Genomic DNA, 27,070 nt, shown 5'->3' on the forward strand with positions numbered 1-27,070 from the left:
GGGGGTTATTGAGAGTTTGTGGGGGAGGTTAAGTAAATAATGGGGTGATGTTGTCTTGATGTTAGGGTAGATGGAGTCTCGTGACTGTCTTAGATTTCTCTGGGAGTATTCTACGGATCTCGTTTTTCAGTGAAACCTGTCCGCGAAGAATATAGTTGACAAGCACTTCAGTAGACCAGTACAAAACACTCAGCAACCCGGTATATCTCCTACTCTGCACTCCCCTCGCCCTTCCCAACCAAGAACTCACTCACGGCCCTCTGCCAGACGGCCGCGCGCTTGTAGAAATGGAACCCCGGCGAGCTGCCCGCCTTCAGCCCGGCGATGGCCTCCACCATTCTTGGCCCATTGCCTTCCTCCTTGATCTCCTGCAAGGGATACATATACGTGCGGACCACAAACACCACCGCGTTGGAGCTGGGCAGCCGGAAGAGCACCTGTCTCTCGCACCGTAATCGAGCCTAGAACCTTCATCAGCCATCGACATTTCCTTTCCAATCCGCCTCCTCCACCGGGAGCAAAGGGCAAAAAGACAAACCTTCTCAGCATCCAACACCTTCACCTCCTCCACCGTCTCCCCCTCGTACAAATGCATACTGTCGGCGGCATGCAGCTCCCCGTCCACGGACACGGTCCACTTTCATCCCCGGATTAGCAAATACCATCCTACCCCACCAAAGAAAATCAAGAGTAAAGGCAGGAAAGACATACATTCGCCCGCTTAACAACAGTCCCCACCGCCAACCTCCCCAGATACCGATCCATACTCCCCCTCAACTTGGCTGTGTAATCCGGCACGGGGACGTGGATCGCCGCCAACGATTTGGTGAATTTATCCGCCCAGCTGAAGCCGTTCGGGAAGCAGCCGATGAACGCCTCGAGCGACATCTGCTTTTTTTCGTCCGGGTGGGGTTCCGTTTTTGGCCCGGTGGTGGGTGCGGGAGGGAGAAGCAGCAAAAGGTCCTCCTCGACTTGGCGGCCGATGATGGCGAGGGCTTCTTCGGGGTCTGTGGGGGGTGTGCAGGGGATGGTTTCTCCGGTGATGGTGTTGGTGATTGATTCTGGGTGGTTTGGGGATGGTGGGAGGCGGTGGAAGATAGCCCCGTATCGCTGCGGGAGGTAGTCATTGACCAAAAAGTTGTAGAGCTCGCGGACGGCGGGGACGGCGCGCGGGGTCGTGCCCAGCACGGCGGTTTTCTTGTGTTGGATGAGGGCGGTGCGGAGCTGGATGCGCGAGAGGTAGTGTTTGTCAATTTGGACTATCTCGGAGAGGGTGGTGGTTTCGATTCCTGGTCTTTGATTAATGGTTGTTTAGGCTAGAGGGCAATTGAGGATGGGGTCTACCCATTGTAATGTGGTAGCGGGGTTTGAAGGGCCGGAGGACGAGAGGTTCGGTTTTGGTCCAGTCAAAGTCAACGAGGGGGTCGATTCGAGGTGTTGAGAGATTCTTCTTGGGGTCATCATATGTTGGAGCTGGGCTTCTTCTTCGAACAAGATGTAGTGCGCAGAGTAGGAGTAGGCCTGCGCTGAGATATGGCCAGTGGGCGGTGACGAAGTGAATAAAAGGCATTGAGAAGGGGTCGGCGGTTGCCATGTTCATCGAATATAGGTCGTATACACTGTACTCAGATGGACAAGCAAATGATGTGAGCTGTTTCAACACTGTTGCGATGGTTCCCCGGGAAGAGGCTGGTATTTACATTGGACTCTGATGATAAGTGATATGAAGATGCGGGGAAACTCCCCCTCATAAGACTACATCACACCCTGTTATCAAGCCTGCATGATAACGCATTCTTACACCGAATGGAGACTAATGAGCCACCGTCATCGGCACTGAAAGAGCAGTGATGGTTGTGGTGCCCATGTGCAGGCGTACATTCATGCTCGGTGTCGGTGCGGGAAGATGATTGGCTCATGTCGCCGAGGTAGCTGCATACTCTAACATCGCCCATATGAAGCCACTCCTCGATCCCTGCGGTCCTGCCTCCTCACCAGACTCGCAGATAAGTCCCCAGCCTCCGCCACAGCGGTCGTCCATAGTAAGTATCCAACATCCGCAACTCCTCTGTACTCAGTTCCCGAAGACCGGTAACCAGATCCGCCGTCGCAGGGTCCCTCCAAGGTGTCCGTCGAAGGATCTTGTAGGCGATGGTAAATACCACGATGAGGATCAATCCGATCGTAGCTGAGAAAAAGCTGTACGCTGTAAAGCCGCCTCCGCTCTGTTATATCGTATATTTAAGGCCCGGTTTAGCGATAATCTCTGCGTAACCTTGACCTTCCCGAGGAATAATGAAAAGACGACGGGGGACGAAAACTCACCACCGGCTTGATGCTCGTGTAAAGAAGACAGACCAACAACACGCTTGAGACCGCAAGACTGGTCACGGGGGCGAGAGGCCACAATAGCGACTGCCACGCATATGGAGTCTCGAACAGTGGACTCTGCTGTGCTCGCATCGCAGCCCGGAAGCGAAACGAGGTGACCGCGATGATCGCCCAGTTGGTAAAGAAGGAGGCGCTGGTGATGGCGATCAGCCCAGTTAAGAACCTCCGTGCCGCCGGCTATACGCATGGTCAGCATACAATGAGAATGCACAGAAAGACAATGTGGACGGCATACCGCTCAAACTCATATACGTCAGAGCCACGCCCGCGACCGCGGTGATGGCCAGCGCCCACCTCGGCCGACCCTTCTTATCCACCTGCGCCACAAAAGCGGGCAACAGTCCCTGGAGAGACATGGTGCGGAGAATCCGCGACGGCAGGAAGATACACTCCAGCGCAATCGCCAGAATGCCGATGATCATGCACGCGTTGATCAGGTCTGGGATACCGGGGATGCCGGCGTCCTGAACGGCGATGACAAACGGCGACGAGGCCACGCTCGAGCCACCCAGCAGGCGGGAGTCGGTGGACGGCACGATCAGGGAGACCAGTACGACGGACACCAGATAGAACACGGCGACGCGCCAGGGGATGAGGTTGGATGCGTGCGCCATGGAGTAGCGCGGGGATTCGGCCTCGCCGGCCATGACCCCGATGAAGACTTGATCGCCGATGGCCCAGATGGCGAGCAAAGCGGCGTTGGAGAAGCCCTATATGGTATGGTTAGGATTGTATAAGCAAAGAAAAGACATTTTGGGGGATGAAGTACTCCGAAGCTGTTCTTGAAGGCGGGCAGATCGGTCCAGGTGCTGCCGTCCCGTACGTATCCTGTCGGACCCGCGCCGCCGATGATGGCCAGCGAGATGATCGTGATGAAGACGAACAAGAAAGCCTTGACCAGTGACCCAATGTATTCAAGCCAGCCGAAGAAGCTGTTTGGCACGAGGAATACCACAAAACAGACTACCAAGAAGATGGTGACTGTGTATAAGGCCATCAGCCACATCATCCTCAAAACAAGACAAATCAATCGATAGAAAAGAAGAGGTCCCCATGAGCAGGCAAGGAAGTAGAACAGACTCACGCAAGGCAGCCTCCGGCACCACATCTCCCGCCCAGAAATTCACCAGGATAACCAGAAACGTCCCCTCGGACGCAAACACCGAGGTCCACCCTATGCAGACCGGCACAATCAGCCCATCTCCACGCCCCATACCCACAGCGAAGACAGCAACTCACCAAGCCACTCGGCGAACCCAGCCCCGAACGCCAACGCCGGATCCACCCACCGATCCGCATAGTCGATATAATTCCCCGAGGTCGGAAACGCGACCGTCATCTCTGTCAACGTCTGCAGGTTGGCCCAGACCCCGAGGCAGACCACGAGGTAACCCAGGAACATGTTGCCGGGGCCGCCCTCCGCTAGGGCTTTGCCCGTCGCGATGAAGAGCCCGCTTCCGATACTGGAACCCAGGGAGATCACCTATGCAGTCCATGATGTAAGTGATGCGGCTTACTGGGGTAGCCCTGGATGGGAAGAATATGCGTACATGGATCATCCGCGGACTCAACGTGCGATGGAGATTGCCATGGGTTGTCTCGTCGCTATCGACCTGGCCCTCTGCGATAGACAGAGCAGGGTCCAGATCCAGTTGTTTCTCATCCACTTTGCTGGAAGCAACATTGTCACCCCCAAGATGGTTTTCTTCGTGCTCCATATTCTCCTATCTTGTTGTTGGTGTGGCCGACAGCCATCCGAGGCTGAAGCCCGGAATATCGGAAGCAACCCCTTCATATACTATTCACCCGAATCCAGGGGAAGTGAATAAAATCAGGCCAATCTGGACAAAGCAAGGATCTCGTATCGCGGCAGAAGGCTATCTGCGTCTAGATTTCGGTGTCGCTTGCCAATTGCAGATTTCCCCGCACGTGATAAGAATCAAGGGGGAGAGGGGTGTTGCTTATCGTGAGGGGAAATGCGGAGATATGATGAATGTTCCGGCCTAGTGGGCCAGTCATGTCGCTGTAGACCAGATTTTGTCTCTCATATTGATCTCCGTCTGCGCTAAGTCGATCGTAGATGACCAATGAGAACGAAAAGAACAGACGGCTTATCAAGATACTTTCGTCATACAAGAAGCTCCCTCTCTCTCTCAGCTTAGCACCAACACCCTTCGATTCTTGGAATTGAACAGCACCTGGGACCAGGCCGCATCCTGCTTGCCAGGACGCCTCCGCGCCTCCCAGACCTGCCGCATGGCCTCCAGCGCTACAGTGTACATCCGGATCCCCGTCGTCTGGGCGGCGATATGCAGCCACCGGGCAAACTCCCCCTGTAGCTGAGGATCCAGTGCTTCACAGCCAGCAATAAACGCGGGCCAGCAAGTATCTGCTGATTGGTCATTGAGCCTGTGTCTGCAGTCATCGTATGCAACCAGATGGAGCATCACGTCGCGGACATACGATTGAAGGATGACCGCGTTGACGTTCCGATGGCCCGGTGGAAGTGGATGATCAGGGCTTTGTGGACCGCCTGGACGAGGTGGTACGGAGAGCGCTCCGGTGGGGGCCTTGGAGATGCACCGTCGACGTCCTCGGTGCCGTACTCCCAACTGCAAATTCGAGCCTCTAGAATTCTCACACTTGCTAGAAGCGTACTCGGATGTACTGGCTCTGAAAAGTCGCGCATAGTTGATCTTCCCAAACTGGATGCTAATCGCGTTGTCGCGGCGATGAGCTCAAACAGCGACTGCGGTAGAGAGTAAATATCCTCAAAAGGGGACCGGAATTTCGGATCAGAGTCCTCCAAGTCCCGGACCCAATTGTCTGCAACAGGTACGTAGACAGGGCCAACCATGTAGTCCATCGTGGAAATCTGCAGTGAGTGCGCGAGGGGGTCGAAGGGCTTCTCAGCCCTATCGCCCGTCGCGACGGCATCCGAGTCCAGGTTCTTAAAGCACGAACTCTCCGTCAACACACGAGTGTAGAGATAGATACTGTGTAGCATGCGCACTTTCACCGATCGGCCGACCTTGCGTGTTCCGTACCGGTGGATGATCTCCTCGATGTCGCGCAGGTAGTGTGCTGCGTAGTTCATGTTGCCGCTGACTATCTGGCAAAGGTTAGAATTACAGTTGCAAACTATTTACACGCTCCTTAGGACATACACAAATAGTCACCATACTCAGCAGTGCCATGAGGATATCCTTGTACTTGTCTTTCTTTGTCCCGCCGGCGGACAGGTCCCGTAGGGATCTTTTTAAGCGTGCAGTAGCTCTCGCACGATACGTGTTCCCGAGGAGGCGGGGGCTTGCATAACAACCCCATTCATCTTCTAACAGTGTGTTTTCATGTAGACTGTATGCACTAACTGCAAGGACCGAGAAGAGAAGGGACACTCTCGCGTTGCTGCTGTTCCCTTGGAGAAGGATCTCACCGATGGCACCGAGCATGCTGGGGATGTAGATTTTCTCCCAGGGGGACTTGGACTTGACACGCGCTGGGGCCAGGTAGTTGATAATGGTGTGGCGGTAATGATCCAAGAGGAGCTTGGCGGTAGGGGCCGTGAAGTCGACCAGGTCTTGTGGTGTCCGTCGTACGAATGGTATGTGTAAAGGGAATGCGAACTGGGGTGGGTTCAAAGCTGAGTATGCATGACTGGAGGTATCCATATGTGCTGCTATATTGGAGAGTGAGATTGCATCATCTGGTAGTCCATACATTGCCTCTGACATTGCCGGGTCGAGGCCTCCAAAGGCATTGGTGTCCGACCCTCCGTCAGGTTGAATGGGGGGCTTGTCATTCATGAACCGGAAAGCACGGAAAGGTCCAATGGACACGGTCTCATCGCTCTGGGAACCAACAGCCTGTTGGTCAAGCTCATTCAGAGCCGCGGCTATCGAGACGCTTCCCAAGACGCATACCAGATCGCCAGCATTGCAAGCGAGTTGGTATTCTACGCAATTCAGACTCTGTTACATCATAACAATCTCATCAAGTACCAGACAGGCCAGCTTACCTGTGAATAGAGGCTGCCGCCGTGCATGCAACTCCTCCACTTCACCCTCGCCATGAGGAGCATTGCGCGGCCGCAGCCAGAGTATCCGCGGTGGAGATTCCGGTCTCTGGCAATCAACACCCCGCATCTGACACGAGGAACACCGGGGTGTATTTCGGTCGCATCGCACCTTTCGAGCGTGACAGTTATGGCATGAGCCCTGTATCGTAGCCATTTGGAGGAGGATGTCGGGAAGAGGAAGGGCAAGCACCCAAAAGCGCTGATAATCCTCCCTGTGACGATTGGTCGGAGGGCGGGGTGATGGCCGTGATAACCTCTTATCGCGGCCCGAGATTCCAACTTTAGATGCGGGGAAGATAGTCAGCCACGGCTCCACATGCCACAAACATTCAACCACAACTAAACGTATCCAAGATGGGAAGCCAACTGAGGAGGAGGAATGGGTTTATATGCGCTGAGAAGGCCCTGAGAAGGCCTTGCTCTCTGGCACAACAACTCTCATCTCCAAGCCATCATGGCTGTCAAGATCCCTCAAGTGCAACGAATCGACCGCTCAGACGTGAATGCTATCATACAAGCAATCATCCAAGATGGCTGTTGTGTGATCAAGAACTTCACCGATGCAGCGACCATTCAAAGAGCGAACGCGGAAGTGCAGCCATATCTCGAGGCTGATAAACCATGGAAGGTACCTCACACCTCCTTCATCAACACCCCTCCCCTTGTCCGGTACTTCATCGCTATATCCCAAAAACAATCTAACAAGAACCTCCAGGGCGACCTCTTCCCCCCGGAAACCCGACGATGCACCAACCTAGCGGGCCGCAGCCCGACCGTGCGCGAGACCTTCCTAGTCGACCCGCTCGTCCGAGCCCTAACCGCCACCTTCATCGACAAGACCACCTCCAACTTCTACGGCGAGACGAAACACACCTACACCAGCGAGGCCATCTGCTCCATCGCGATGACCTTTGACATCGGGCCCGGCGCCCAGGCCCAGCGCCTGCACCGCGACGACAAGAACTACCACGTCGACCACGCGGATCAGTCCGCGGACGGGTACCGGGTGGGCTCCGACGTGATGATGGCGTTCATGGTGCCAGGGGTCCGGACCACGGTGGAAAACGGCGCCACCATCGCCATCCCCGGCAGTCATCTGTGGGGGTCCGACCGGGCGCCCCGGCTCGACGAGGCGGTTGCCGCCGAGCTGGACGTGACCGACTGCTGGGTCATGCTGGGCGGGCTGTACCACGCGGGCGGCGCGAATGTCACCGCCACGGAGCGCCGCATCGTGCATGGGATGTTCTTCTCGCGCGGGTTCCTGCGCCAGGAGGAGAACGTTTACCTGGCGAATGCGCCGGAGGAGGTGCTGTCGTGGTCGCCGGCAGCGCAGCGGGTCATGGGGTATGGGCTGTCGAGTCCGAATATTGGGTTCGTGGGGTTCCAGACGCCGGTGCAGTATCTGCGCGGAGAGGCGGTGGAGGCATTTGGGGATTTTGATCCGTCGCAGGAGCAAAGGGTGGGGAAGGAGAATGTGATTAGCGTTTAACTGGGTTGTAGCATGGTTTGATTGGAAATTTGATATTCTATCATTATTTTGAAGGTTTGGGTTGTGATTCAAAGGGTTGCAGTCGAGCGTAGTGAATGGGATAATAATGCGACCAACGGAGGGTAAAATTGGGTTTCAGCTACCATGAGTCAAGCGGAAGACTATTCTATAGGTAATTTTGAACTGGGTAAACAATGAAACGTTTTAGACAGTCTAGGAAGATTTGATTGATAATGTAATGAGTAGAGAAACAAAAAGAAAAAGTTAAAGCCCAACGCGGGGGTTGAACCCGCAACCTTGAGATTAAGAGTCTCACGCTCTGCCGATTGAGCTAGCCGGGCTTGTTTGTTGAAGCACAAACAATAGTAATGCGTTATAAATCAAATGTGAGCCTACAGAAGCATTATTTCTGCTTGTTGCCTGCCTTAATGTCCTGTAAGTATCAGGTAAGAAAAAATTGCTTGCCACCAAGTCAGGGCCATGATAATAGAGCAGGCGGTTTGTAACCTTGTAAAAACCCTCGAGCTTTTATCTGATTGCGTAACTGGCTGTGCCCGCGGTCCGTTCTGCTTGGTAAAAATATTGCATTCCTACTAACTAAACATATATTTGACCCTGCGGCAGAATCTGCCTGGGGTCACTCAGCCACCACCACATTTCCACAGGCGACAACATAAATGACCATGCTTACGAATAATGCTCCAAATCCCGCTACGCAACAGATGGACCAGAAGTGCCAAAAGCGCTAATGCAAACTTCCAAGGAATGCGGCCCGAGTAATGGGCACCATCACTTGACAACCCGAGATGCAGCTTCTACCCGACGTCAGCCCCGATGCTGCTCAACGCTACGTTAATCTATGACCAGCAGCCCATAATGCCCGTCGATGGCGACAACGTGACCAGTCCACTCGTGGCAGATACTTCAGTCATAGATATCTCCGCTTACGGTAGGAAAATGTGGCGTTGCAGAACAGATCATGCATGCAGGATGAGCCATACTGATACATAAAAAGTGCCCAGATCGCGAACAACGCGAAAGAAACTAACCTGCCCACATCTCGATACTGCCAGATTACGTGCTAGATCTATCTCTCCTCCTTGATTATAGTATTTCCTCGCACTGTGCCTAAAGTGTGTGAAGGACGTGGTCGCCCAGAGCTGGTGTCGCAACTTCCGCAAATGCCGCCAGCATGCAGAATCCTGTCGTAGCGAACTGACGTTGGCTGATAAATTGTAGATCTTGTAGTATGCTAGCAAGATGTCTGGGTTCAGTCCTGAGTTACCACTGCAGGTCCAGATATGTGACTACAGTGTTTTGTATTGGAAGCATATCCTTGCTGGCCGGACATCAAGAGCTGGGCATCTCAAACACTGACAACAAAAGGCCCTGTGCCAGCATAACATCCCAAGGTTGAAACAAATCCCCAGAAACACTGAAACAAGAGGAATGGGTAGTGTTCGAGATGGCTTAATGCCAAGCACATATCGTGTCAGAGAGCTGAGCTCAAGACAGCCCTACGTCCAATGTCAATGAGACATCTCCATAACACCATGACCACTCAGACTAGTCCACACATGAACCACATGCAAGCTGTTACCTTGGGCGACGATGAAACAAGCGTGGTGCCTGGTCAGGCTCTACGTGTAGGCAACCACCGAGTATGAAGTTGAGTGAGCCTGGGCAAAAAGATGAACACTCATTGTTGGCAACCCACCTGCCCAAGCCATTATAAAATAGACCATCTGACTCCTCTCTGTGACTTCCCCATCAACCATCACACATACACATCATACACCCCTGATTCCATCCACGATGGTCCTCCTCGAGCTCCCCTCCGCGGGGAAACTCATTGACCACCTCATCGCCAACCGCATCACAGAACTCAACAAAGACCCCTACAGCACACAGAGTGATCGCCCCTTCTTCATGGCCGACACAGGGCCAGTCTTGAAGCTTTACAACCGTTGGCAACGCGCTCTACCGAATATAGCGCCTTTTTACGGTCAGTGTCGTCCCCTGCTTCACAAAACAACCCCCCCCCCCTTTTCACGCACCCACACAGTCCTCCCACCGCAGCAACAGAATAGGCTGACCAGGGGTTTTTGACCCGCTAGCTGTGAAATGCAACTCGGATGCGCGCTTCCTGCGGTTTCTCGCCGACCTGGGCCTGGGATTTGACTGCGCCTCTCAGACGGAGATCGAGCTCGTCCTGTCCCTGGGCGTGGACCCCTCCCGCATCATCTTCGCGCATCCATGCAAGTCCATCTCCGCCATCCGCGTGGCCGCTGCTCGGGGCATCTCCCTCACCACATTCGACAATATGGACGAGCTTGATAAGATGAAGGCTCACGCTCCAAATATGCACCTGTTGCTCCGGATCTACGCGCAGGATGACACCGCCGCTGCGCAGCTGGGCAATAAGTTCGGCGCGCCGCTGGCATCGGCCGAGCCCCTGCTGCGACGGGCAAAGGAGTTGGGTCTTTGTGTGAGGGGGGTTAGCTTTCATGTTGGTATGTTATACTTTTTCTCTTTCTCGGATCTTTTCTATCTGCCGGTATCGGGCGATATTCAAAAAACCCCCACACGCGTGCACAGACAAACGGATAAGCGCATACAAGTGCGCAGTACACAAAATTTACAGACGCGCAGACATATACAAGCGCGCAGATACACGTACCATTCATTCACCTACCCTGGGTTATAACCCGCATCAACCCCACTAACAAACCCCCTTTATATCCACAGGCTCCGGCGCCCGCAACCCGGCAGCATTCACAACAGCCGTCCACCAAGCCCGACACGTCTTCGATCTCGCAACCCACCTCGGCCTACCACCCATGGACATCCTTGATGTAGGCGGCGGCTTTCAAGAGACCAACTTCGAAGAGATGGCCGGCCCCCTCGCGCGTGCGATCGACGGAGCCTTCCCCGACTCGTCCGCCGTGCGCGTCATCGCCGAACCGGGTCGCTACTTCGCTCGCACCCTCTACACAATGGCCTGCAAGGTGATCTCGCGGCGGCGGCAGCTGCAGCCGTTGCTCGACGAGTCTCAGCCGTACCCATCCCTTACCCCCGACATGCTATATCTGAATGACGGGGTGTACGGGAGTTTCATGTTGGCTTTGCTGGAGAATGAAGTCTTCGTACCTGACCCAGTCCCCATGAGAGGTGAGGAGAACGGAAGTCTGGAGCAGCGCGCGACGGGGCTGCATCCGTACTCGATCTGGGGGCCCACGTGCGATGGGATCGACTGTGTGGCGAAGGAGGTGGTGATGGAGGGGGAGGTCAAGGTCGGGGATTGGTTGGTTTTTCGGGAGATGGGTGGTGAGCTCTCTCTTTTTTTCTCTACTTTTCCTGGTTGATGCTTTCCGAGGGGCTGCTGACGCAGTTTGTTTGCGGATGTAGCGTACAGTGTGGTGAGCGCGACACAGTTCAACGGCTTCTCTAATGACTATGAGGTAATATACGCGAGCGACTATCTCGCTTCTGTGGGAGGGCTGGGAATGACTGCCGCTGCTGATGCTCCAGGAAAGGTTTGGAAGTATCTGGAGTGGTTCTTGCCTGGATCTATACGCGGATTGTGGAAGCTGAAGGCCTGAGGAGGTGGTGCGGGGTCTTGGTGGATTGTTCACCATTGAGGATTGACCATGGAGGGATTGTGTCCGTTGGTTCGGGTTGGTTTTGCACATAGAGAAGAAGCGTCGTAGCTGGAAGAGGAAAACTGGCGGGCTTGGTATTATTGTATCTTGAGATAGCCTATGTAATGTGTCTGGAATTCTGTCTTATGCACCTTACCTGCATTCTGCGTGCTATAATAGTAGACAGGATACTTACTCTAAGGTAGGTATAATGGAACACAGCATGTACAAGGGCTCTAAATATACAAGATCGACCTGTAGAACTTTTCATCACCACCTAATGCAAAGAGAAAATAAAAATTTTAGCGTGAGATAAGTGGCTGCTGATTCAGTGCTAGGCTGTGAATGTGAATTTATCCAGGTTTAGGCGCCTTGCGGAACACTTTATTGTTTGCCGCTCATAGAAGCACACAATAAGAGCGTTCTACAACAACGGGCAAGATGGCCGAGTTGGTCTAAGGCGTCAGGTTAAGGTTACCTTAGCATTCAGCTTCTACAAAGCTTCCTGATCATCGTTTGATGGCGTGGGTTCGAATCCCACTCTTGTCATAGATTTTTGTTGTTTTGTCGGCCTTCTTGGGTAGTGAGGCTGCCCTACTTATTAGTTCTTTTTTGTTTCTATGCAGAGCCTGCCCACCGAATCTCTCTGAGAGAGTTCCTGGCTGTTACCTCGTTGCTCCCAATATGGACTCATTCTTGTCGAAGTCAGAAACTGGTGGGAGAGCTGAATGAATTTCATGCCTATGAAGGTTCTTTTTACAGCAGGCTATTCAAATTTCCGGAGGACGTCGATGAGTGATCAAGTCAGGCCACATCAGGCTATATGAGCACAAACGCATCACATGGTGTGGTGTGAAGTGCGCAGCCTGGACATCAACGCCGCAGGCCGCAGACAGGACTATTGCTTCATAAAGAAATCCTGTAAACCCACTTGCAAGGGATCCCTCATTCTTCATCACCCATGGGAAACCCTTTGCTAAGCTTGGCCGTCACCCTCATGCTCCTGTACAGCGTGTTGATGTCTCAAGCCTGAGAAAACGGCTATCTTATCATATATACGACGAAACATGCTCCGGTGGCTAGATTGAGCCGCCTTTTTCTCATCTGTGTCGACTTCGTCGACTGAACCCTGAATGGCATTGGTTGGCTTGCTCGTGTCTTGCACCCCGAGCAGGTGGGCCAACTCGCCCGCCTTTCTAGCCAGGAAGACCTTCACCAGCGAGCCAATGCCCTGACTCTGTGGGTATACTTGTGTTGGAACTCTGATGACAAGCCATAAGAAAGCCACCGTGATCACCAAAGCGACGATTGCAGTAATCATCATGCCGAGAATGGCTGTATGGTCCGGCGGCCCGCTCATACTGAAGATACTGACGGCAAGCCCCACCGGGAGAAAGAAGACGGTGGCGTAGGTGAAGCGAGTAACATCCCTCGACTGGCTGAGAGCCTTCTCATTGTTCACCAGGGAGATCAGAAAGTCGACGTGCGAGAGCAAGCCATTGATCTCACGGTCATGCTTCGCCAATTCATTGGTTTGTTTTCGAAGAACCTTGCCATGCTTTTGCTCGTCGCTACGTGTCCAACGGGGCCTTTCTCTCCCCTGAGAACTCTCCCGCTGCCTCCAGTCGTCTATCAACGTCCGGACCCCATTGATACTGTCTTTCACCCTGCGTAGAACCTGGAATGCTTCATCCAGTAGCTCCTGCTTCCTGTTCTTGAAGCTCATGGTTGAGTACAGTTCTTCAGTCATACCCGATGCACTGGACCGAGAGTCTTGCTCAACCCTGCGCAGAATCTCCTTGGTGCTCTCGTGGAAATCGACCAGCAGATTGTTCAGTAAAGTCAGCTCAAGCACCTTTCTTTGAGTGAAACTGGGATTTTCCTGGCGCCAATCCTTCTTGAATAGGTTGTTACTGGCCGTTGAGGCCACCAACACATGACAAGTCCAGTGGCGGTCACACCAATCACCCACCATGATCGAACTGAAAACATCATCTACCAGGTACATCCCGTTACCGAGCGGCGGGCACAACTTCGAGGCTAACTGTCGGCTGTACCTTTCGCCTGGGGTAGCACCTCCCCTTTTTGGCTGCCTGTGTGCGTGCAATCTTTCCCAATTATACGTACCCCTGGAGATTGCTCTGAAGAAGCGACAATGGAATTCGGTCACCCACGAGTTGGTCTCTATCACAACATCATCATGGAAGGAGCTTGTTTGAATCTCGCGATGTTTTTGGATGAAAGACGCGAAGCTAAGTCTATCACGTTCAGCGGTTGCGAGGTAACAGATGGCAGACATCTCACATGTGGGTGATATGATATACACCACCCGCTTTTTACTGTCATCGAGCCGCCGTTTGCTCAGTAGATGGTTTGTGAAGAGGTCGAGCTTCACCTGCTCTATAAAAATAATCGAACGCTTTTGGCCAATCAGCTTTTCCTTATGGCTTTTGCGAACGTCAAGAACAATTCCTGATGATCCTGTTTCTTTTAATCGTACTCGTTGGCGTCTTGCTTCGGCCTGGATCTCCCTGTTATCAGACTGCAAATTTCCGATGTCTGTGCATATGATCGACGCATCGCCTTTCTTAAGACTCAGGGCATCCGAAGCATTCTGCACGATGAACTTCCTGTCTTCCAACTTATCGGGAGGGGTGAAGTCAAGGAAATCAGGTTCCTTGAAAAGCCACTCACCTGGCACATCCACGATTTTATTCACGTCGAGATATGTCCCGTACGGGTTTTGCCTTCGTAGGGTAAGTGGGACAAGCACCAGTTGTGTGCCGGATCGACTCTGAGAGCTTTGATCGTTTGAGGGTCTTGGATCATGATAGACCTGTTGCTGAGTGGTACCGGCTGAAGAATCACGAGCTTCGTGGTCTTGTTGCCCCTCCGCCGGAAAGGCCTTAGCCACATTGTGGTTTAGGGATTGCAAGAGAATGTTTGGGATCTCGAATCCGGCATGGAAATGAAAGTCCCGATCCTCCTCAGCTTCAAAAAGGGTTGCTTTTTTATCCTCGTTGAGGTGACCATAAAACAGGGCAGTTGTGGAAGACGAACCCAGCAGAACCCTTTTCGCTCGGTACTCCATTTGATCAGCCGAATTCGCCCATGCCAGCCGATATCCATGACGAGACCATAATAGAGCCAGTCCATACCGGAGGGGGTTGGTCCACTCCATCTCGTCACATAGGCTGTCATCGTGTCTTGTCTGAATTTCCAGCAGCGCCTTGATTAGGTCTTCCTGCCCTTCGAAGAATCCCCAAAGGGCTCCATAGTACAGCACGGTGTCTCGGAAATGGAGCAGAAACCGCGTTTCGCTGGCACTGCGAGTGACACTCAGCATGCGTTTGTTGAACACCTCATTTCGGACTGTGAACCTTTTGATGTTCTCTTTTCGTAGATCCTCTGAGTTGAAATAGATGTTTTGCTCGCGCTCTTCTGCGGGGGTTGCTTGGCGTCTCCCCCGCTTCTCGGCCATCAAGGTGAACATTCGCTCCCGCAGCTTCGAAAAATCATGGAGGACTGCACTTTCTATATAACCGGCTGACGGGTCATGGTTCCGAGATTCTATCCAATTCAAGACTTCCTCGATGCCTTTGAGCGCCTTCCATATCCACACATGATCCCCCAGCCGATAGTATGGAACATCGGAGCCCTGGAAGTGCTGCCAGGTGGGCGTCCGTCTGTTCTTTGTCTGATTCAGCTGTAGGAACCACTCCTTGCACATGTTTCCCAATCTTTTGCAAACAAATTCAAAGTCTTCTAAGTCATGAAACACCCTCAAGTACTCAGTTGCTTTGATGATGTGATACGGCATGATGGTAGGATTGTCATTCAGGACGTCGGTGCTGCTATCACCCACTTTGATAAGCTCGCCATCGATCCTAACATTAGCAGAAGAGGCCGCTTCAGGCTTCAGATTGAAGACCCACTCCAGGTGATCCTTGCATGTCCATTTGATTTTTCCGCACAGATCGGAGGTGTTCGGATGCATTTCAAGAAGTTTGTACATCTCCAACATGAACATGAATGCAAAGCTTATATAGTCAGACAGCGTGTTCGACGGTGATCTGCTTTCTCTTCACTGGTGGGAGGGGAAAACTCACTAGCCTCCTGATATGCTGACTCTATGATCCCCAGTATCGCCACAGGTGAGCGCTACACCTCGATTACCGGGAGCCGGGGTGGGGGAATTGAGCTTCTGTGCGGTTGAGGTATGCTTCATAGCGCTGGTAGTAGGTGTGTTCACGATCTTCAATGGTGTCTTATCAAGAGGAATGCTGCACACCGATAGAATATGCTCCAGATGGCGACGGCAATGCCAATTGACTCTATCCTCATAAGAGTCAAATGCGCCTAGTTGACCATCCGAGCTAGGTGACGGCTCCTTAGGCACTGTTGAGATTGCCAGTGAGATCCATTCGCCAGATGAGGCCACTTGCAACCTAAATGCTGCCGTGTACGTGACTTGAATTTCCTGGTCGACGAATACATGCTCCAAGGCAATGGGCTGGGGATCGCCTCCGAAAGTCCGAATTGCAGAGCCAGTACGGCTTTCAGTAGTCGAGGGCTCTGCGTGACCAGGTCTCGAATCGGGCCTCTCAGAGTTCCTGACCGGATGACTCTCGTTGTCCTTGAATAATCCCACAAGCACGCCGATCTGGCTCTGTTTAAAGCCCCCATTATGCTGGCCTTTCAATAAGAGACAGTTCTCGGCCTGAGACTCGCTTGATTGATCCTCACACATGTTCATATTTGGTGCCCACTGCATGTAATTCAGATCTTGCATGACGAAATTCATATCCAGACTCAGTTTTACTGCATCCGGGCCGTCGGTGCCTCGATCAATCAACATCTGCTGCACAACCATGCCATCCTGACACCAAGCCCGTACTGTGATGGAGAAGCCTTGCTTCGTCTTATACTTGATGATCGGCCAGCGATTGTCGACGAAGTCCAACGTGGATAGCTCCGGTTGAATGCTCTCGTCCAACCGCAGCCCGAACCCGGAGTGGAAATCATCGGCGTGATTTTCAAGACGGCTTGCTCGCGCCCAGACAAAGTATGCTTCTTCGCGGCTGTGTTCGAGACACAAGATCTTCGATTGGAAGACCCCATCCAAGCTACGACCACCAGAGTTCTGCTTGTCTGGATCATTCCCATCCTCTGGCTCGCTATCGTCTGAGTCCCTACCGTCTAGGTTGACCTGGTCGGGGCTCTGCTCGCCCGAGCTCAGAATAGGACAGCATATCCGCAGCAGGGAGCCGTACGCCCCCACAGTGGCTGTCAAGCCCTGATCACCGAACGAACCGTACGTCGCGGGGTCGGGCGCTGGATTCACCCAGATCCTATCAGTAACTTATCCCTTGACGTGCACCGGACCACATCGAGAACTATTGATCCTTACCCGTCTTCCAGTACTCATCTTCGGCCTTTTTCGGGGCCTTTTCAGGGACACTCATAAGGAACTTCGAGGACCGTCCTGGTGGCGTCGAGCGTATTGGGTTTGCGTCTGCTTGACAAACGAGAATCCAAGTCTTACTAAGCCTTCCACCGCAGTTGCTTAGGTGGAGTGAATCGTTGTATTATGGAGGGAGAAAGACCTTGATCGAAGATCGCGCGAGTCAAGGAGATAGTGTTCAGTCGGGGTTTCATCCAACCACCAACTAGAGTCCGGTCTTAGAATGAGGCGACGGAGCTACGCAGCTACCTACTGAACTGCATCTCTAGTGCTTTTCTGCGAACTACCCCGTGGTTGAGTTCTGTGTTGCGGCTCGACACGCTGCAAAGGGGTGGGAGAAGCAAACAATCTTGGAAGCTTGCGAGAGGAAAAAGCATTGCTTCATTGCTTTTTCCTCCGGTCGGCCATTCATGATCGGTCCCCTTTTTCCTGAATTTAGGCTATTGCAGGTGATTGATAGCCCCAAAGATTCTTTTCATTGGTCGATCTGCACGAGTCATTGCTGTGGGTGGGTCCGACCCCTTTCCAAATTACCATCATATAGGTTATTGCGCGTGATGATTTGAGCGGTCGCATAAAGCCAACAGACCTAATAAGAATCCAGTACCAAGTACTCTGTTGAAAGACTGCCTCAGGAGCTGGATCTTGAAACTAAACATTTGGCTTGAAGTGACCGGGCATATTCCGTTGTGCTGTTTAAGAGATTGGTTAAATGCTGAATTCTACGGTTGTTTGTGGCTACCCGCAAGGATCTCAGTTCAGATACCGTGGACCTATATTTGGGGCGGTTTTATCACGGCGCTTACTTGTCAGCCTTCCTTGTTTTCATCTGCCATTGGCCGCCATTTGTGACGTGTAGTGTGCGGCTGAGCAGCTAAGCATACCTAGCCTCCGCTTTGACCTCTTAAACAAAGCATCGAGAACCATAGTGAAGTTATCGATTACCCCGCTTGATCTCCTAGCAACACAACCTGGTGTCCATCTTTGCTGCAACCTTCAGTTATGGCGTCTTTTTGCCCACCTCCTTGCTAATTATCACTGAGACATTCTTGCAGCCACCGAGCCCAATTGTCGTTGTATGTATTCTGAGAATAATACACTTTGATTCCAGCGCAACGGGCATCCTCTGCTCGATTGATATCACAAAGTCCTCGGGGAACTGCAGCATCCACTCGGTGATGGGATGCACGAATGCCGGCCCCCCTCTTGATGCAGGCCTCCGGAGCAGAACTTCGTCGGATTTACACGCGATTATCTCAATAGCCAAAGTATGAATTGCCTGCTGGGTACAATCCGCGACCCGGAGGCTCACCAGTTGTCGAATATTCGAGGAGTTGAACCTGTGCTCGCTCAGCTCACCTTCCTGACTCACACAGTCTGGAACCAAGAAAAGAGGGAAACTTTATGCGAGGACCTTCACAAAATGAGCAAAGTTCTAAGTGAGTCCGACCAGGCAGAATCAAAAGGAGGGCAGGCTCCAGTTACCGACCAGCCGAGCCCGCAGGGGGGCTGCCGTAGGGTGCGGGTTCGGCCCGTAGTGTACCATTTCTCCCAGCTCGCGGCTCGAGCCGCGCCCTTGTTGCATGTTCGATTCTTTTTCCTTTTTAAATGACAAACTCACTACGCCTTAACCAGACTGAAAATCACCAGAACATGTTCTTGGTGCCAAGGAACGACCTTTTCCGAGCTTCGGTTCCGCGCATGCCAATTATGAGCTGTGATGAGAAAGGTGAAGCCTTACTCAGGCTCACCAAGGGATGCTAATAAGTATTAATTGACGAGTCTCCATTGAACTGTCGTTGATGAAGCCTGCATAGCCAGGTATTCAACCATAGGTACAGTTATCAACCACCCCTTGCTCGTGAGGTCATTCAAGGGGGAAGACAGCACACGAGAGGACATATCAATTCATCGGGTATCATTAACTAGGTCCAAATCCTTGCGCAAGGACCGAAAAACATCAACTGGACTTTTGACAACCAACGACTCCTCATTCCCAACTGCGAATGTACACTACTGTGTGCATCTGTGCTCCGCACAATCTACGACGCAGCAATCGGCTCCTGACTTCCATTCGACTCCACCACCCTTAGAATCTCCGTCTTCTTCGTGATCCCGCGGTGGCCCCAGCTCCGCGGAACCAGGTCGAAGGCCGCGGACTGCCTTGAGTCGCCGTGCCGGCTGTCTTGGCTCTTCGAAATCAGGGAGCGGAGCCTCCACAACTTGCGCAGAGAGGACAATGATCCGGACATGAGGCCGAGGTTGAACTCGATTTCCATCCAAATCAGGGACATGGATGCGGAATCTGACATGTCAGCGGTCTTCTTAGAGCAGGGAGGGGGAAGGGGGGAGGGGGGGGATGACACATACAGGTGAAGTTTGTCGTGTCGTTGGCGAATTTGAGGGTGGAGAAACGCACGAGTGCCGCTACGCATGCAGTGAAACCTACACGTCCATCATTTAGCCTCAGGGTATAAGATCCGCAAAGGGGTAAGGCACACCAATGCACAACAGCCCAATCACCAACAACCGCTTCTTCATGGGCATCTGCAGTTGCCAGATGGGTCTCATGGGCAGGATCAAGATGATCACGTCCAGCACGAACATAACGACGCCCTGCATCATGAGAATCGCGTAGGAGGTCTCCGGGGTGTAGCAGGTGGCGTGGGTGAGGGTTTTATCGTACGCCGCCTGCACGGGCCGGCATTGGAAGACCAGCGCCAGGGTGCCGGAGAGGGTGAAGGCGGCGATGACGCCCAGCAGACAGCGACCGACGAGGTGGACGAATCGGGTGGGGAACAGGCGCATGATGAAGAGGAGAAGACTGGCTTTCACGGTGGCGGCGATGACGAGGTAGGCGCACTGCGAGGCATATTCCAGCTGAATGGGTTTTAGTAACGATCGCAATTTCATTCGAGGGCCACTGACGGTGAGAAAGACCACGAGCTGGTCGGCGGAGACATCTTGCAGCGGCTCCCCCAGCCCGTAGTACGTGATTGTGTATGCCAGCGCCGAAAACAAATCTACCCCGATCTTGTCGACAATGTCAGTTGGTTGAGGTTGCCACAGACGATGCTCTGCATCACTTACCAGCCCGATGAGCACGAGCCAATCATCCAAACCAAATTGCTTGGTCACGAACTTGCGCAGGTACAACTGTCACCACTTTAGCCGGCTGGGTCCTGCGATGGGTCAACTGGGGAGAGGGAGAGCAAACCCGCAAGACACAGACCAAAGTGGTGGGAATCGCCAGAGCCAGCACAACAACCCGCACAGCAATGGTCATATGCGACGTGCCGCTGCCATCACTGCGTGGGTGTAGAAGGCTCTCCATGCTCACCAGCAATTGTGAATCCAGAGGGTCAGTCACATCGACAAACGGTTGAAAAGAAACAGACGAAGAAGACAGAGCGGGAACCGTGGGGGAGCGGACGGGCAGGGAGTTTGTGCAAGCCTGCAAAAGGCCCTGAAGGATCGCTTGCGGAATCGCAGCAGTGGGTCGTACTGGGTCAATGGTGAGACCCTAACTCCCTTTTCATTTAAACCTCCCGTCCATATCGAGCTGGCATTGGGTTTTAGTTGCGGTCCGTCGACGGTCCGGCTGGGATAGCGTCGACGTCGTGCCGTGACAATCCCCACTTGCCAAGGGGGCTATGGGAAACGGCGCCTCGGCATGAAAGACGAGACACTCTGGATTTGATTAAAACTCGTTCCGTCTCCCTGTTCCCACGTTTTGCATGGAGAATTAAACACGCCTCCACCCCCCTCGGAGTTTTTCCCGCCGCAGCCACCATGACTCCGACCGCAGCTGCCATCCTCTCTGCTGCCCAGCTAGATGTCGAGCGCCACAGCCAGCTTGAGGCTGTTCTCGCGGCGTACACTGCCATTCCTGACGCCGAGAAATACCAGCAAAGAGGGTCCTATGTGTCCCAAGCGTTTGCTCTGTGCTTCCCCAGCCACAGCGTGGCGCCAGGGGCCAGTGGGTACGAGTCCCAGCGTCGAATGCCTTGGTATGTGCACCGCACCAGACCAACTAACCACAAATCCCCCGATTGGGCACTCATCGATCAGCGCAGGTCCACCAATTGCTGGCTTCAGCCCCAAGTGATTGTCTCTCCGTCATCGGCGCCACAGGTTGCGACTGCGCTGGCTCTGTGCCGATTCTTCCACGTGAAGTTCTCCATCCGCGGTGGAGGCCGGCTGCAGATCCCCGGGTTCACCAGCAACGAGGGCGGCGTGGTCATTTCACTGAGTAATTTCAACCATATCGAACTGTCGGACGACAAGGGTGTTGCCAAGATCGGCGTGGGCCTGCGGTGGCTGGACGTCTACCGAAGTCTAGAAGCGCACGGTGTGGTTGTGGCCGGCGGCCGCGTCCCGGATGTGGGTGTGTCGGGTTTGTTGCTGGGAGGAGGGATATCATTCCAGAACAGTCAGTATGGCATGGGCGCAATGAACGTGTGCAACTACGAGGTATGGTCGGGATCTGATGTTTCTCGTTGTTTCATCCCCAACCCTGACCCTACCGGTCGCAGGTCGTTCTCGCCGACTCCCGGATCGTGAATGCCAACGCGCAAGAAAACAGCGATCTCTTTTGGGCATTGAAAGGAGGCGGTCCCAATTATGGTTTGTGACTCGAGCCTCCAAGGTTCAAATCAACTCGTCTGACTGAATTTCAGGAATCGTCACTCGGATGGACATGGTAACCATCCCCAACCAGATCTGGGCGGAGGTTCAGATCTACCCGCCCACCGCCAGCGAGCAACTGCTGGACGCACTCATGCAATACCACCAAGCCATCGAGACTGACAACAAGGCGACTCTGATCTGGAACGCGACCGACCAGTTCATTCTCGTCGTCTACGTCTACTGCGCCCCTATCGAACGGCCTGCAGTCTTCGAGCCTTTTTACAACATCCCCTCCGTCGCCACCTTTGTCCCCGCCGGGGTGCGGTCTGTGTACGATCTCGTGCAGGCTGTCGCATCGGTCAATGAGGCCGAACCAACCCTGTAAGCTCTTTTCATTTTCATACAGCAGCACATACTGATCCCGGGGGATAGTCACGAATTCCGCACCATGTCCAGCCGACCGTGCCTGGAGGTCTATCGCGCGATCGAGAAAGCCCACGCAGAGCATGTGGAAGCACTGAAGGACGTCGAGGGGCTGACTCTGACCACCGTCTTCCAGCCAATGTCCTCGCTGGCGATGCAGGTCTCCGCTAACAGTCCACTGGGCTTGGAGCCGGTAGGCCAGCAATGTACGTCCTTTTCTCCCCGCCTATGGTTTATGGTGCCTTTGGACGTGGCTAACATGGTTATAGGGTTCCTGGCGCGAGCCGACTGGAAGCATGCGCAAGATGAACACCGAGTCCGACAGGCAATCCGCTCGATCGTGGACGCAGCGGAAGCAGCGGCCAAGGAACACGGGGTGTACCTCCCGTACAAGTACTCCAACTATGCGGCGCGCGATCAGGATCCACTGGCTAGTTACGGCGCGGAAAATGTGCGGCGGCTTGGTGAGGTTGCGCGCAAGTATGATCCCGACGCGGTGTTCCAGATGCTGCAGAATGGGGGGTGGCTGCTGAGCAGAGGAGGTTGGAATGGGGGGCCGCTTAATGAAGCAGCAGAGTAAAGATTGTATTGTACAGTAATGAACTTCCCCTCGGCGGCCTGTCTCGGAGGACTCTTGCCCTAACTCAAAGCCCTATCTCGCATCAGCAGTCACCATCCTGTCCATCGTAGATAGACCACCCGACATGCAAACTGCTACTCGGCACCAAAAACTGTCATATTGTAATACACCCCTTGCATGCGAGAACGCAAGCCACAAAATGTGGCGGACCGACTCCCGCCCTCAAATGACTTCATGAACCAAATCAACCCCTTGATCCAACCATGACATCACCCCCCCTCCGGCCAAAAGCATAAATACCATACATAAACCAGCCAGCATATCCACCAAATCCGCATTCCTCCAACATCTAGCCCTATACGTAACCTTCTATCTCAGTCACTCTTCCCCTCCGCCCCCCCATTTCGAACAACGATACCGCCGAAATGCCATCAACAACCACCCCACACCCCGCGCAACGCGCCGTCGAACCCCACCCGACCCCACCCCTGGACCCAACCACACACCAACCCTCCTACGCCCCGAACCCCGACGCCTCCCTCCCCTTGTCCCCAACCCGCCAAGCCATCCAGCGCCACATCCTGAATTTATACGGCGGCAGCGCCTCCGCCTCGGACATGCAGGTCTACGCCGAGCAAGCCGTCTACGACGACCCGCTCAGCTACTGCGACACGCGCTACAAGATCGCGGGCCAGTGGTACGGGATCCCCAAGCTGTTCGCGCGGTCGGAGACGCTGGCCACCGAGGTGGTGGCGTCGCCCGACGACGAGCTGGTGTGGAAGCAGCGCCAGCGGTATACGGTGGCCGGGGTGCATGCGTCCAAGGTGGTGGATAGTCTGGTGAGTTTGCGGCTGGAAGCTGTTGGGGGCCAGGAGAAGGTGGTGTATCATAAGGATATGTGGAATGAGAAGGATTATGATCATGAGGGATTCGGGGCGTGGGTGAAGAAGCTGAATGGGTTTGTTTTCCCCTTTCTTTCCGGGGGTGGCTGTGGGGATTTGGGAGGTGTTTGAGGGTCTGGGGATGGTTGAGTGTGCTTGGCTAATTCTCTGATTAGGGATAAATTGACGCATGTTACGCAACCGCCGGAGGAGATTTAGAGGGTGGATTCTGTTGTGGGGTGGTTGGCTGGAGGGGGGTGAGTAGGGCTTGTGGGGATTTTCTGATGTAGATACGTGTTTGGGACTCTGTGTTTGGTGTTTGGACGGTGCAGCTGCAGGGTACAGTAAAGCTATGTTGGGCCTTTTCCGGCTGCGGAGGAGGTAGTGTAGATGATGTTGGTTGTAGGATAGTTTTGGTCGATTCAGACCTTATCTACAGTACAGCGATTTATTGTTGCTGGTTTTGCTTAGCGCAAAGATGGTTTGTTTTCTTAGGCGGTATTGGAATTTATAGAGTACAAATATATAGCAAGAAGCTAATCCATTTAGGCTTATTGCTATCAGATTAAAGTTTCCTGTACGCTATGTTTCAGCTTTCTAAGCTCCTTCTCCTCTTCCGAGAGGGTCACCTCTCTACTTTGATGCAAAGCATAGCAGTTGGTGTACATTTCTAGGTGGAAATGTTTAAATTCATACAAAAGAGAGTGCTACTCCAGGTTACTGGTTTGTGGTTAATCGATTAAATGTGTGCAATTCAAGGTGGCTTCAGAGAAACCTATAATATCGGGTGACTTGGTTAAGTCCTTTCCATAGGTGAATTTGCCACAAATGCTGCTGTAATCAGTCAAGGGCCTAGCAGGATCTCTTTTTTCATTACGTCTAGTATGTATCAGTTCTATTAGACTTGATGATCTGCTTATTTGACTATTTGGAACAATTCAAGACGGTGGTGACCGATATAGTTCCCGTGTCGGACGAGAGATCCGCCGCCATAACGCCATAGTGGAGCCGGATTACCCCAGACCCCTTGCTCGCATATCGTTGGTTCAGCCCACTGCTCATCCCGCCTTATACCCAAACAGAGTACCATGCCATGCATGCTGTTACTCGAGGGCACGCGTCTCAAGCGCAGATAAGACGTTTTCGCTGCGCAAAGCACGGGCTGGGGCAACCCGACATCGGAACAGTTCCGAATCTTTGGCCACTCAAATAATCCAGCTCATCCTGGCAGCCATCACAACTGAAGAGCACTTCGTCCCGTCACTCCCACCTAACCTTCTCATCTGTAGTAGTTGACACCTCGGCCATCAAAATGACGATCCGACAAAAACCCCCACCGCCCCCGAACATCGTCTTCATCATGGCCGACGACCACGCCTCGAAGGCCATCTCCTGCTTCGGGGCCAACATCAACCACACGCCGCACCTGGACCGGCTCGCGCACGAAGGCATGCGCCTTAACCACTGCTACGTGACCAACAGCATCTGCACGCCGTCGCGCGCGGCGATCCTGACGGGCACGTACAACCACGTCAACGGGGTGCTGACACTCGCCTCGAAGATCAACAAACACCTGCCCAATGTGGCCAAGCACCTGCGCAGCAGTGGCGGCTACCAGACGGCGATGGTGGGGAAATGGCACCTGGGCGAGGGGAAGCCCCACGAGCCGACAGGGTTCGACTACTGGTCCATCCTGCGGGGCCAGGGCGAGTACTTCGACCCCACGTTCATCGGACCCGACACGCCGGCCGCGGGCGTCACGGAGGAAGGGTACGCGACGGACCTGATCACGGACAAGAGCATCGCGTTCATCCGGAACCGCGACCGCGCGCGCCCGTTCTTCCTCATGTGCCACCACAAGGCGCCGCACCGCAGCTGGGAGTGCGACCCGCGCCACAAGCACCTGTACCGCGACCGCATCCGCGTGCCCGCGACCTACTCGGACGCGTACAAGCACCGCGCCCGCGCCGCCCAGATCGCCAAGATGCGCGTCGCCGAGGACATGACCTACTTCGATCTGGGGCTGGCGCAGCCCGACGGCGGGGCCCGGCAGGTCGGGGAGCGCATGTTCGACGGCCGGCGGAAGGTGCCCGCCCCGGAGACGGAGGAGGCGATCCGCAGCCTCAGGCTGGTGGACGTCGACGACGGCACGGTCTTCACGTTCCAGACGGCCGCCGAGCTCGCCGACTTCAAGTACCAGCGGTATATGCAGCGATACCTGCGCACGATCCACAGCGTCGACGAGAACGTGGGCCGGCTGCTGGAGGTGCTGGACGCCGAGCCCGGGCTGGCCGAGAACACGATCGTGGTGTACACCTCCGACCAGGGGTTCTTTTTGGGGGAGCACGGCTGGTTCGACAAGCGGTTCATGTACGAGGAGAGCTTCCAGATGCCGTTTTTGATTAGGTACCCGCGCGAGATCGCGCCGGGCTCGGTCTGCGAGGATATCGTCTGCAATGTCGACTTCGCGCCTACGTTTCTGGACTTTGCGCGGGTGGCGCAGCCGAGTTATATGCAGGGGAGGAGCTTTCGGGAGGTGCTGCGGGGCAACACGCCCGCTGGGTGGCAGCAGGTCGCCTATCATCGGTATTGGATGCATAATGATGCCATCCATGAGGCGTATGCCCATTATGGGGTCCGCGATCAGCGGTATAAGCTAATTTACTGGTATAATGAGCCGTTGGATGTGGAGGGGGCCAGGCCTGGCGGGGAGGAGTATAAGGAGTGGGAGTTGTTTGATTGTCTGGAGGATCCCTTGGAGCTGTTTAATATCTATCATGAACCGGAGTATCGGGAGGTGGTGGGGAGGATGACACGGCTGTTGGAAGCGAAGATGGAGGAGATTGGCGACGAGCCGGAGCATAAGCTGAGAAGCAGGTGATCTGCATAGCTGTAGACGGGTCTCGCCCTGGCCAGTTTTGTATTCTGGATGAGGAACGACTACGGAGAACAAAAATGTTTGTGTAATTGATGTTTGTATCGATGCTGAGCCCGGCAAATCACAAAAAAGGAATCTCCCCGACTGGGAGTCGAACCCAGGTCTCCCGCGCTTGTTCCCGACTGGGATTGACAAGCGGAAATCATGACCGTTAGACCATCGAGGATGTTTCTTGTTTTTTTTCATGCTCTTTGTTCTCAGATCTTACCACCAAATTAGCATGATGTCTATTGCTGTGATGTCCGTCATAAAGCGATCAGTGATTTGCCAAAATCTTACCGGGATGTTATCATATTCGATCTTATCTCTTCTGAAGAATGCATATAATACTCGGTCTTCATCAAAGCAACTGGTCTTTTCGTGGCCAGGTGATATGTGACAAATACATGCTTTCGAGATGTTTCATGGCGGTCATGCTGAATCAAGATATATCTTCTCAGGCCCCTCATGTTAAACCTCCAAACCAAGAAACTCATATCTCAAGCGTCGCACTTTATAAAAGCAAATAGAATTCTATAGCCATTACACTTCTCGAAGAAAAAAAAAAAAAAAAAAA

The 27,070-nt window shown here is 53.6% G+C and overlaps 10 protein-coding genes and 3 non-coding genes across 13 annotated transcripts; 6 read left to right on the forward strand and 7 right to left on the reverse strand.

The window, feature by feature from the left end:
- Positions 1-209: 209 nt before the first annotated feature.
- On the reverse strand, positions 210-1,570 carry ASPACDRAFT_23094 (heme-dependent oxidative N-demethylase family protein; the record flags this gene model as incomplete). Its single annotated transcript, XM_020199168.1, has 4 exons — positions 210-461; positions 539-637; positions 712-1,289; positions 1,345-1,570. The coding sequence occupies 4 exons, from the start codon at positions 1,568-1,570 to the stop codon at positions 210-212; spliced, it is 1,155 nt and encodes a 384-aa protein (XP_020060587.1).
- Positions 1,571-1,784: 214 nt separating this feature from the next.
- On the reverse strand, positions 1,785-4,159 carry ASPACDRAFT_1878881 (uncharacterized protein). Its single transcript, XM_020198146.1, has 7 exons — positions 3,942-4,159; positions 3,631-3,874; positions 3,476-3,565; positions 3,161-3,372; positions 2,620-3,101; positions 2,326-2,554; positions 1,785-2,225 (listed from the first exon to the last, which is right to left on the reverse strand). The coding sequence occupies exons 1-7, from the start codon at positions 4,107-4,109 to the stop codon at positions 1,992-1,994; spliced, it is 1,659 nt and encodes a 552-aa protein (XP_020060588.1). The 5' UTR covers positions 4,110-4,159; the 3' UTR covers positions 1,785-1,991.
- A 385-nt stretch (positions 4,160-4,544) lies between these two features.
- Positions 4,545-6,623, reverse strand: ASPACDRAFT_1878882 (Zn(II)2Cys6 transcription factor; the record flags this gene model as incomplete). The annotated part of the gene is made up of 5 exons (XM_020198147.1): positions 4,545-4,806; positions 4,878-5,217; positions 5,371-5,503; positions 5,559-6,346; positions 6,410-6,623. 5 exons carry the CDS (start codon positions 6,621-6,623, stop codon positions 4,545-4,547), a joined length of 1,737 nt encoding a protein of 578 aa, XP_020060589.1.
- Positions 6,624-6,923: 300 nt separating this feature from the next.
- ASPACDRAFT_22017 (phytanoyl-CoA dioxygenase family protein) lies at positions 6,924-7,958 on the forward strand (the record flags this gene model as incomplete). The annotated part of the gene is made up of 2 exons (XM_020199082.1): positions 6,924-7,097; positions 7,185-7,958. The coding sequence occupies 2 exons, from the start codon at positions 6,924-6,926 to the stop codon at positions 7,956-7,958; spliced, it is 948 nt and encodes a 315-aa protein (XP_020060590.1).
- A 268-nt stretch (positions 7,959-8,226) lies between these two features.
- On the reverse strand, positions 8,227-8,299 carry ASPACDRAFT_t51. The gene has a single exon. It is a non-coding gene; the product is annotated as a tRNA-Lys (tRNA).
- A 1,474-nt stretch (positions 8,300-9,773) lies between these two features.
- Positions 9,774-11,560, forward strand: ASPACDRAFT_39869 (type III PLP-dependent enzyme; the record flags this gene model as incomplete). Its single annotated transcript, XM_020200665.1, has 4 exons — positions 9,774-9,963; positions 10,076-10,471; positions 10,707-11,285; positions 11,367-11,560. 4 exons carry the CDS (start codon positions 9,774-9,776, stop codon positions 11,558-11,560), a joined length of 1,359 nt encoding a protein of 452 aa, XP_020060591.1.
- Positions 11,561-12,034: 474 nt separating this feature from the next.
- On the forward strand, positions 12,035-12,148 carry ASPACDRAFT_t49. Its single transcript has one exon. It is a non-coding gene; the product is annotated as a tRNA-Leu (tRNA).
- A 114-nt stretch (positions 12,149-12,262) lies between these two features.
- Positions 12,263-17,426, reverse strand: ASPACDRAFT_112700 (uncharacterized protein). Its single transcript, XM_020195661.1, has 3 exons — positions 17,010-17,426; positions 15,709-16,933; positions 12,263-15,639 (listed from the first exon to the last, which is right to left on the reverse strand). Exons 1-3 carry the CDS (start codon positions 17,062-17,064, stop codon positions 12,576-12,578), a joined length of 4,344 nt encoding a protein of 1,447 aa, XP_020060592.1. The 5' UTR covers positions 17,065-17,426; the 3' UTR covers positions 12,263-12,575.
- Positions 17,427-19,163: 1,737 nt separating this feature from the next.
- Positions 19,164-19,913, reverse strand: ASPACDRAFT_75731 (uncharacterized protein). The gene has a single exon (XM_020204529.1). The coding sequence runs from the start codon at positions 19,869-19,871 to the stop codon at positions 19,530-19,532; it is 342 nt and encodes a 113-aa protein (XP_020060593.1). The 5' UTR covers positions 19,872-19,913; the 3' UTR covers positions 19,164-19,529.
- A 942-nt stretch (positions 19,914-20,855) lies between these two features.
- On the forward strand, positions 20,856-22,695 carry ASPACDRAFT_39872 (FAD-binding oxidoreductase; the record flags this gene model as incomplete). Its single annotated transcript, XM_020200666.1, has 5 exons — positions 20,856-21,536; positions 21,599-21,689; positions 21,743-22,073; positions 22,125-22,321; positions 22,385-22,695. The coding sequence occupies 5 exons, from the start codon at positions 20,856-20,858 to the stop codon at positions 22,693-22,695; spliced, it is 1,611 nt and encodes a 536-aa protein (XP_020060594.1).
- A 338-nt stretch (positions 22,696-23,033) lies between these two features.
- ASPACDRAFT_112707 (uncharacterized protein) lies at positions 23,034-24,123 on the forward strand. Its single transcript, XM_020195662.1, has 2 exons — positions 23,034-23,653; positions 23,753-24,123. Exons 1-2 carry the CDS (start codon positions 23,121-23,123, stop codon positions 23,793-23,795), a joined length of 576 nt encoding a protein of 191 aa, XP_020060595.1. The 5' UTR covers positions 23,034-23,120; the 3' UTR covers positions 23,796-24,123.
- A 765-nt stretch (positions 24,124-24,888) lies between these two features.
- ASPACDRAFT_57576 (sulfatase family protein) lies at positions 24,889-26,457 on the forward strand (the record flags this gene model as incomplete). The annotated part of the gene is made up of 1 exon (XM_020203260.1): positions 24,889-26,457. The coding sequence occupies one exon, from the start codon at positions 24,889-24,891 to the stop codon at positions 26,455-26,457; it is 1,569 nt and encodes a 522-aa protein (XP_020060596.1).
- Positions 26,458-26,590: 133 nt separating this feature from the next.
- ASPACDRAFT_t50 lies at positions 26,591-26,680 on the reverse strand. The gene has a single exon. It is a non-coding gene; the product is annotated as a tRNA-Asp (tRNA).
- Between the last annotated feature and the right edge of the window lie 390 nt (positions 26,681-27,070).

This window comes from Aspergillus aculeatus (genome assembly GCF_001890905.1).
Source record: "Aspergillus aculeatus ATCC 16872 unplaced genomic scaffold ASPACscaffold_2, whole genome shotgun sequence".
Lineage (NCBI taxonomy): Eukaryota > Fungi > Ascomycota > Eurotiomycetes > Eurotiales > Aspergillaceae > Aspergillus > Aspergillus aculeatus.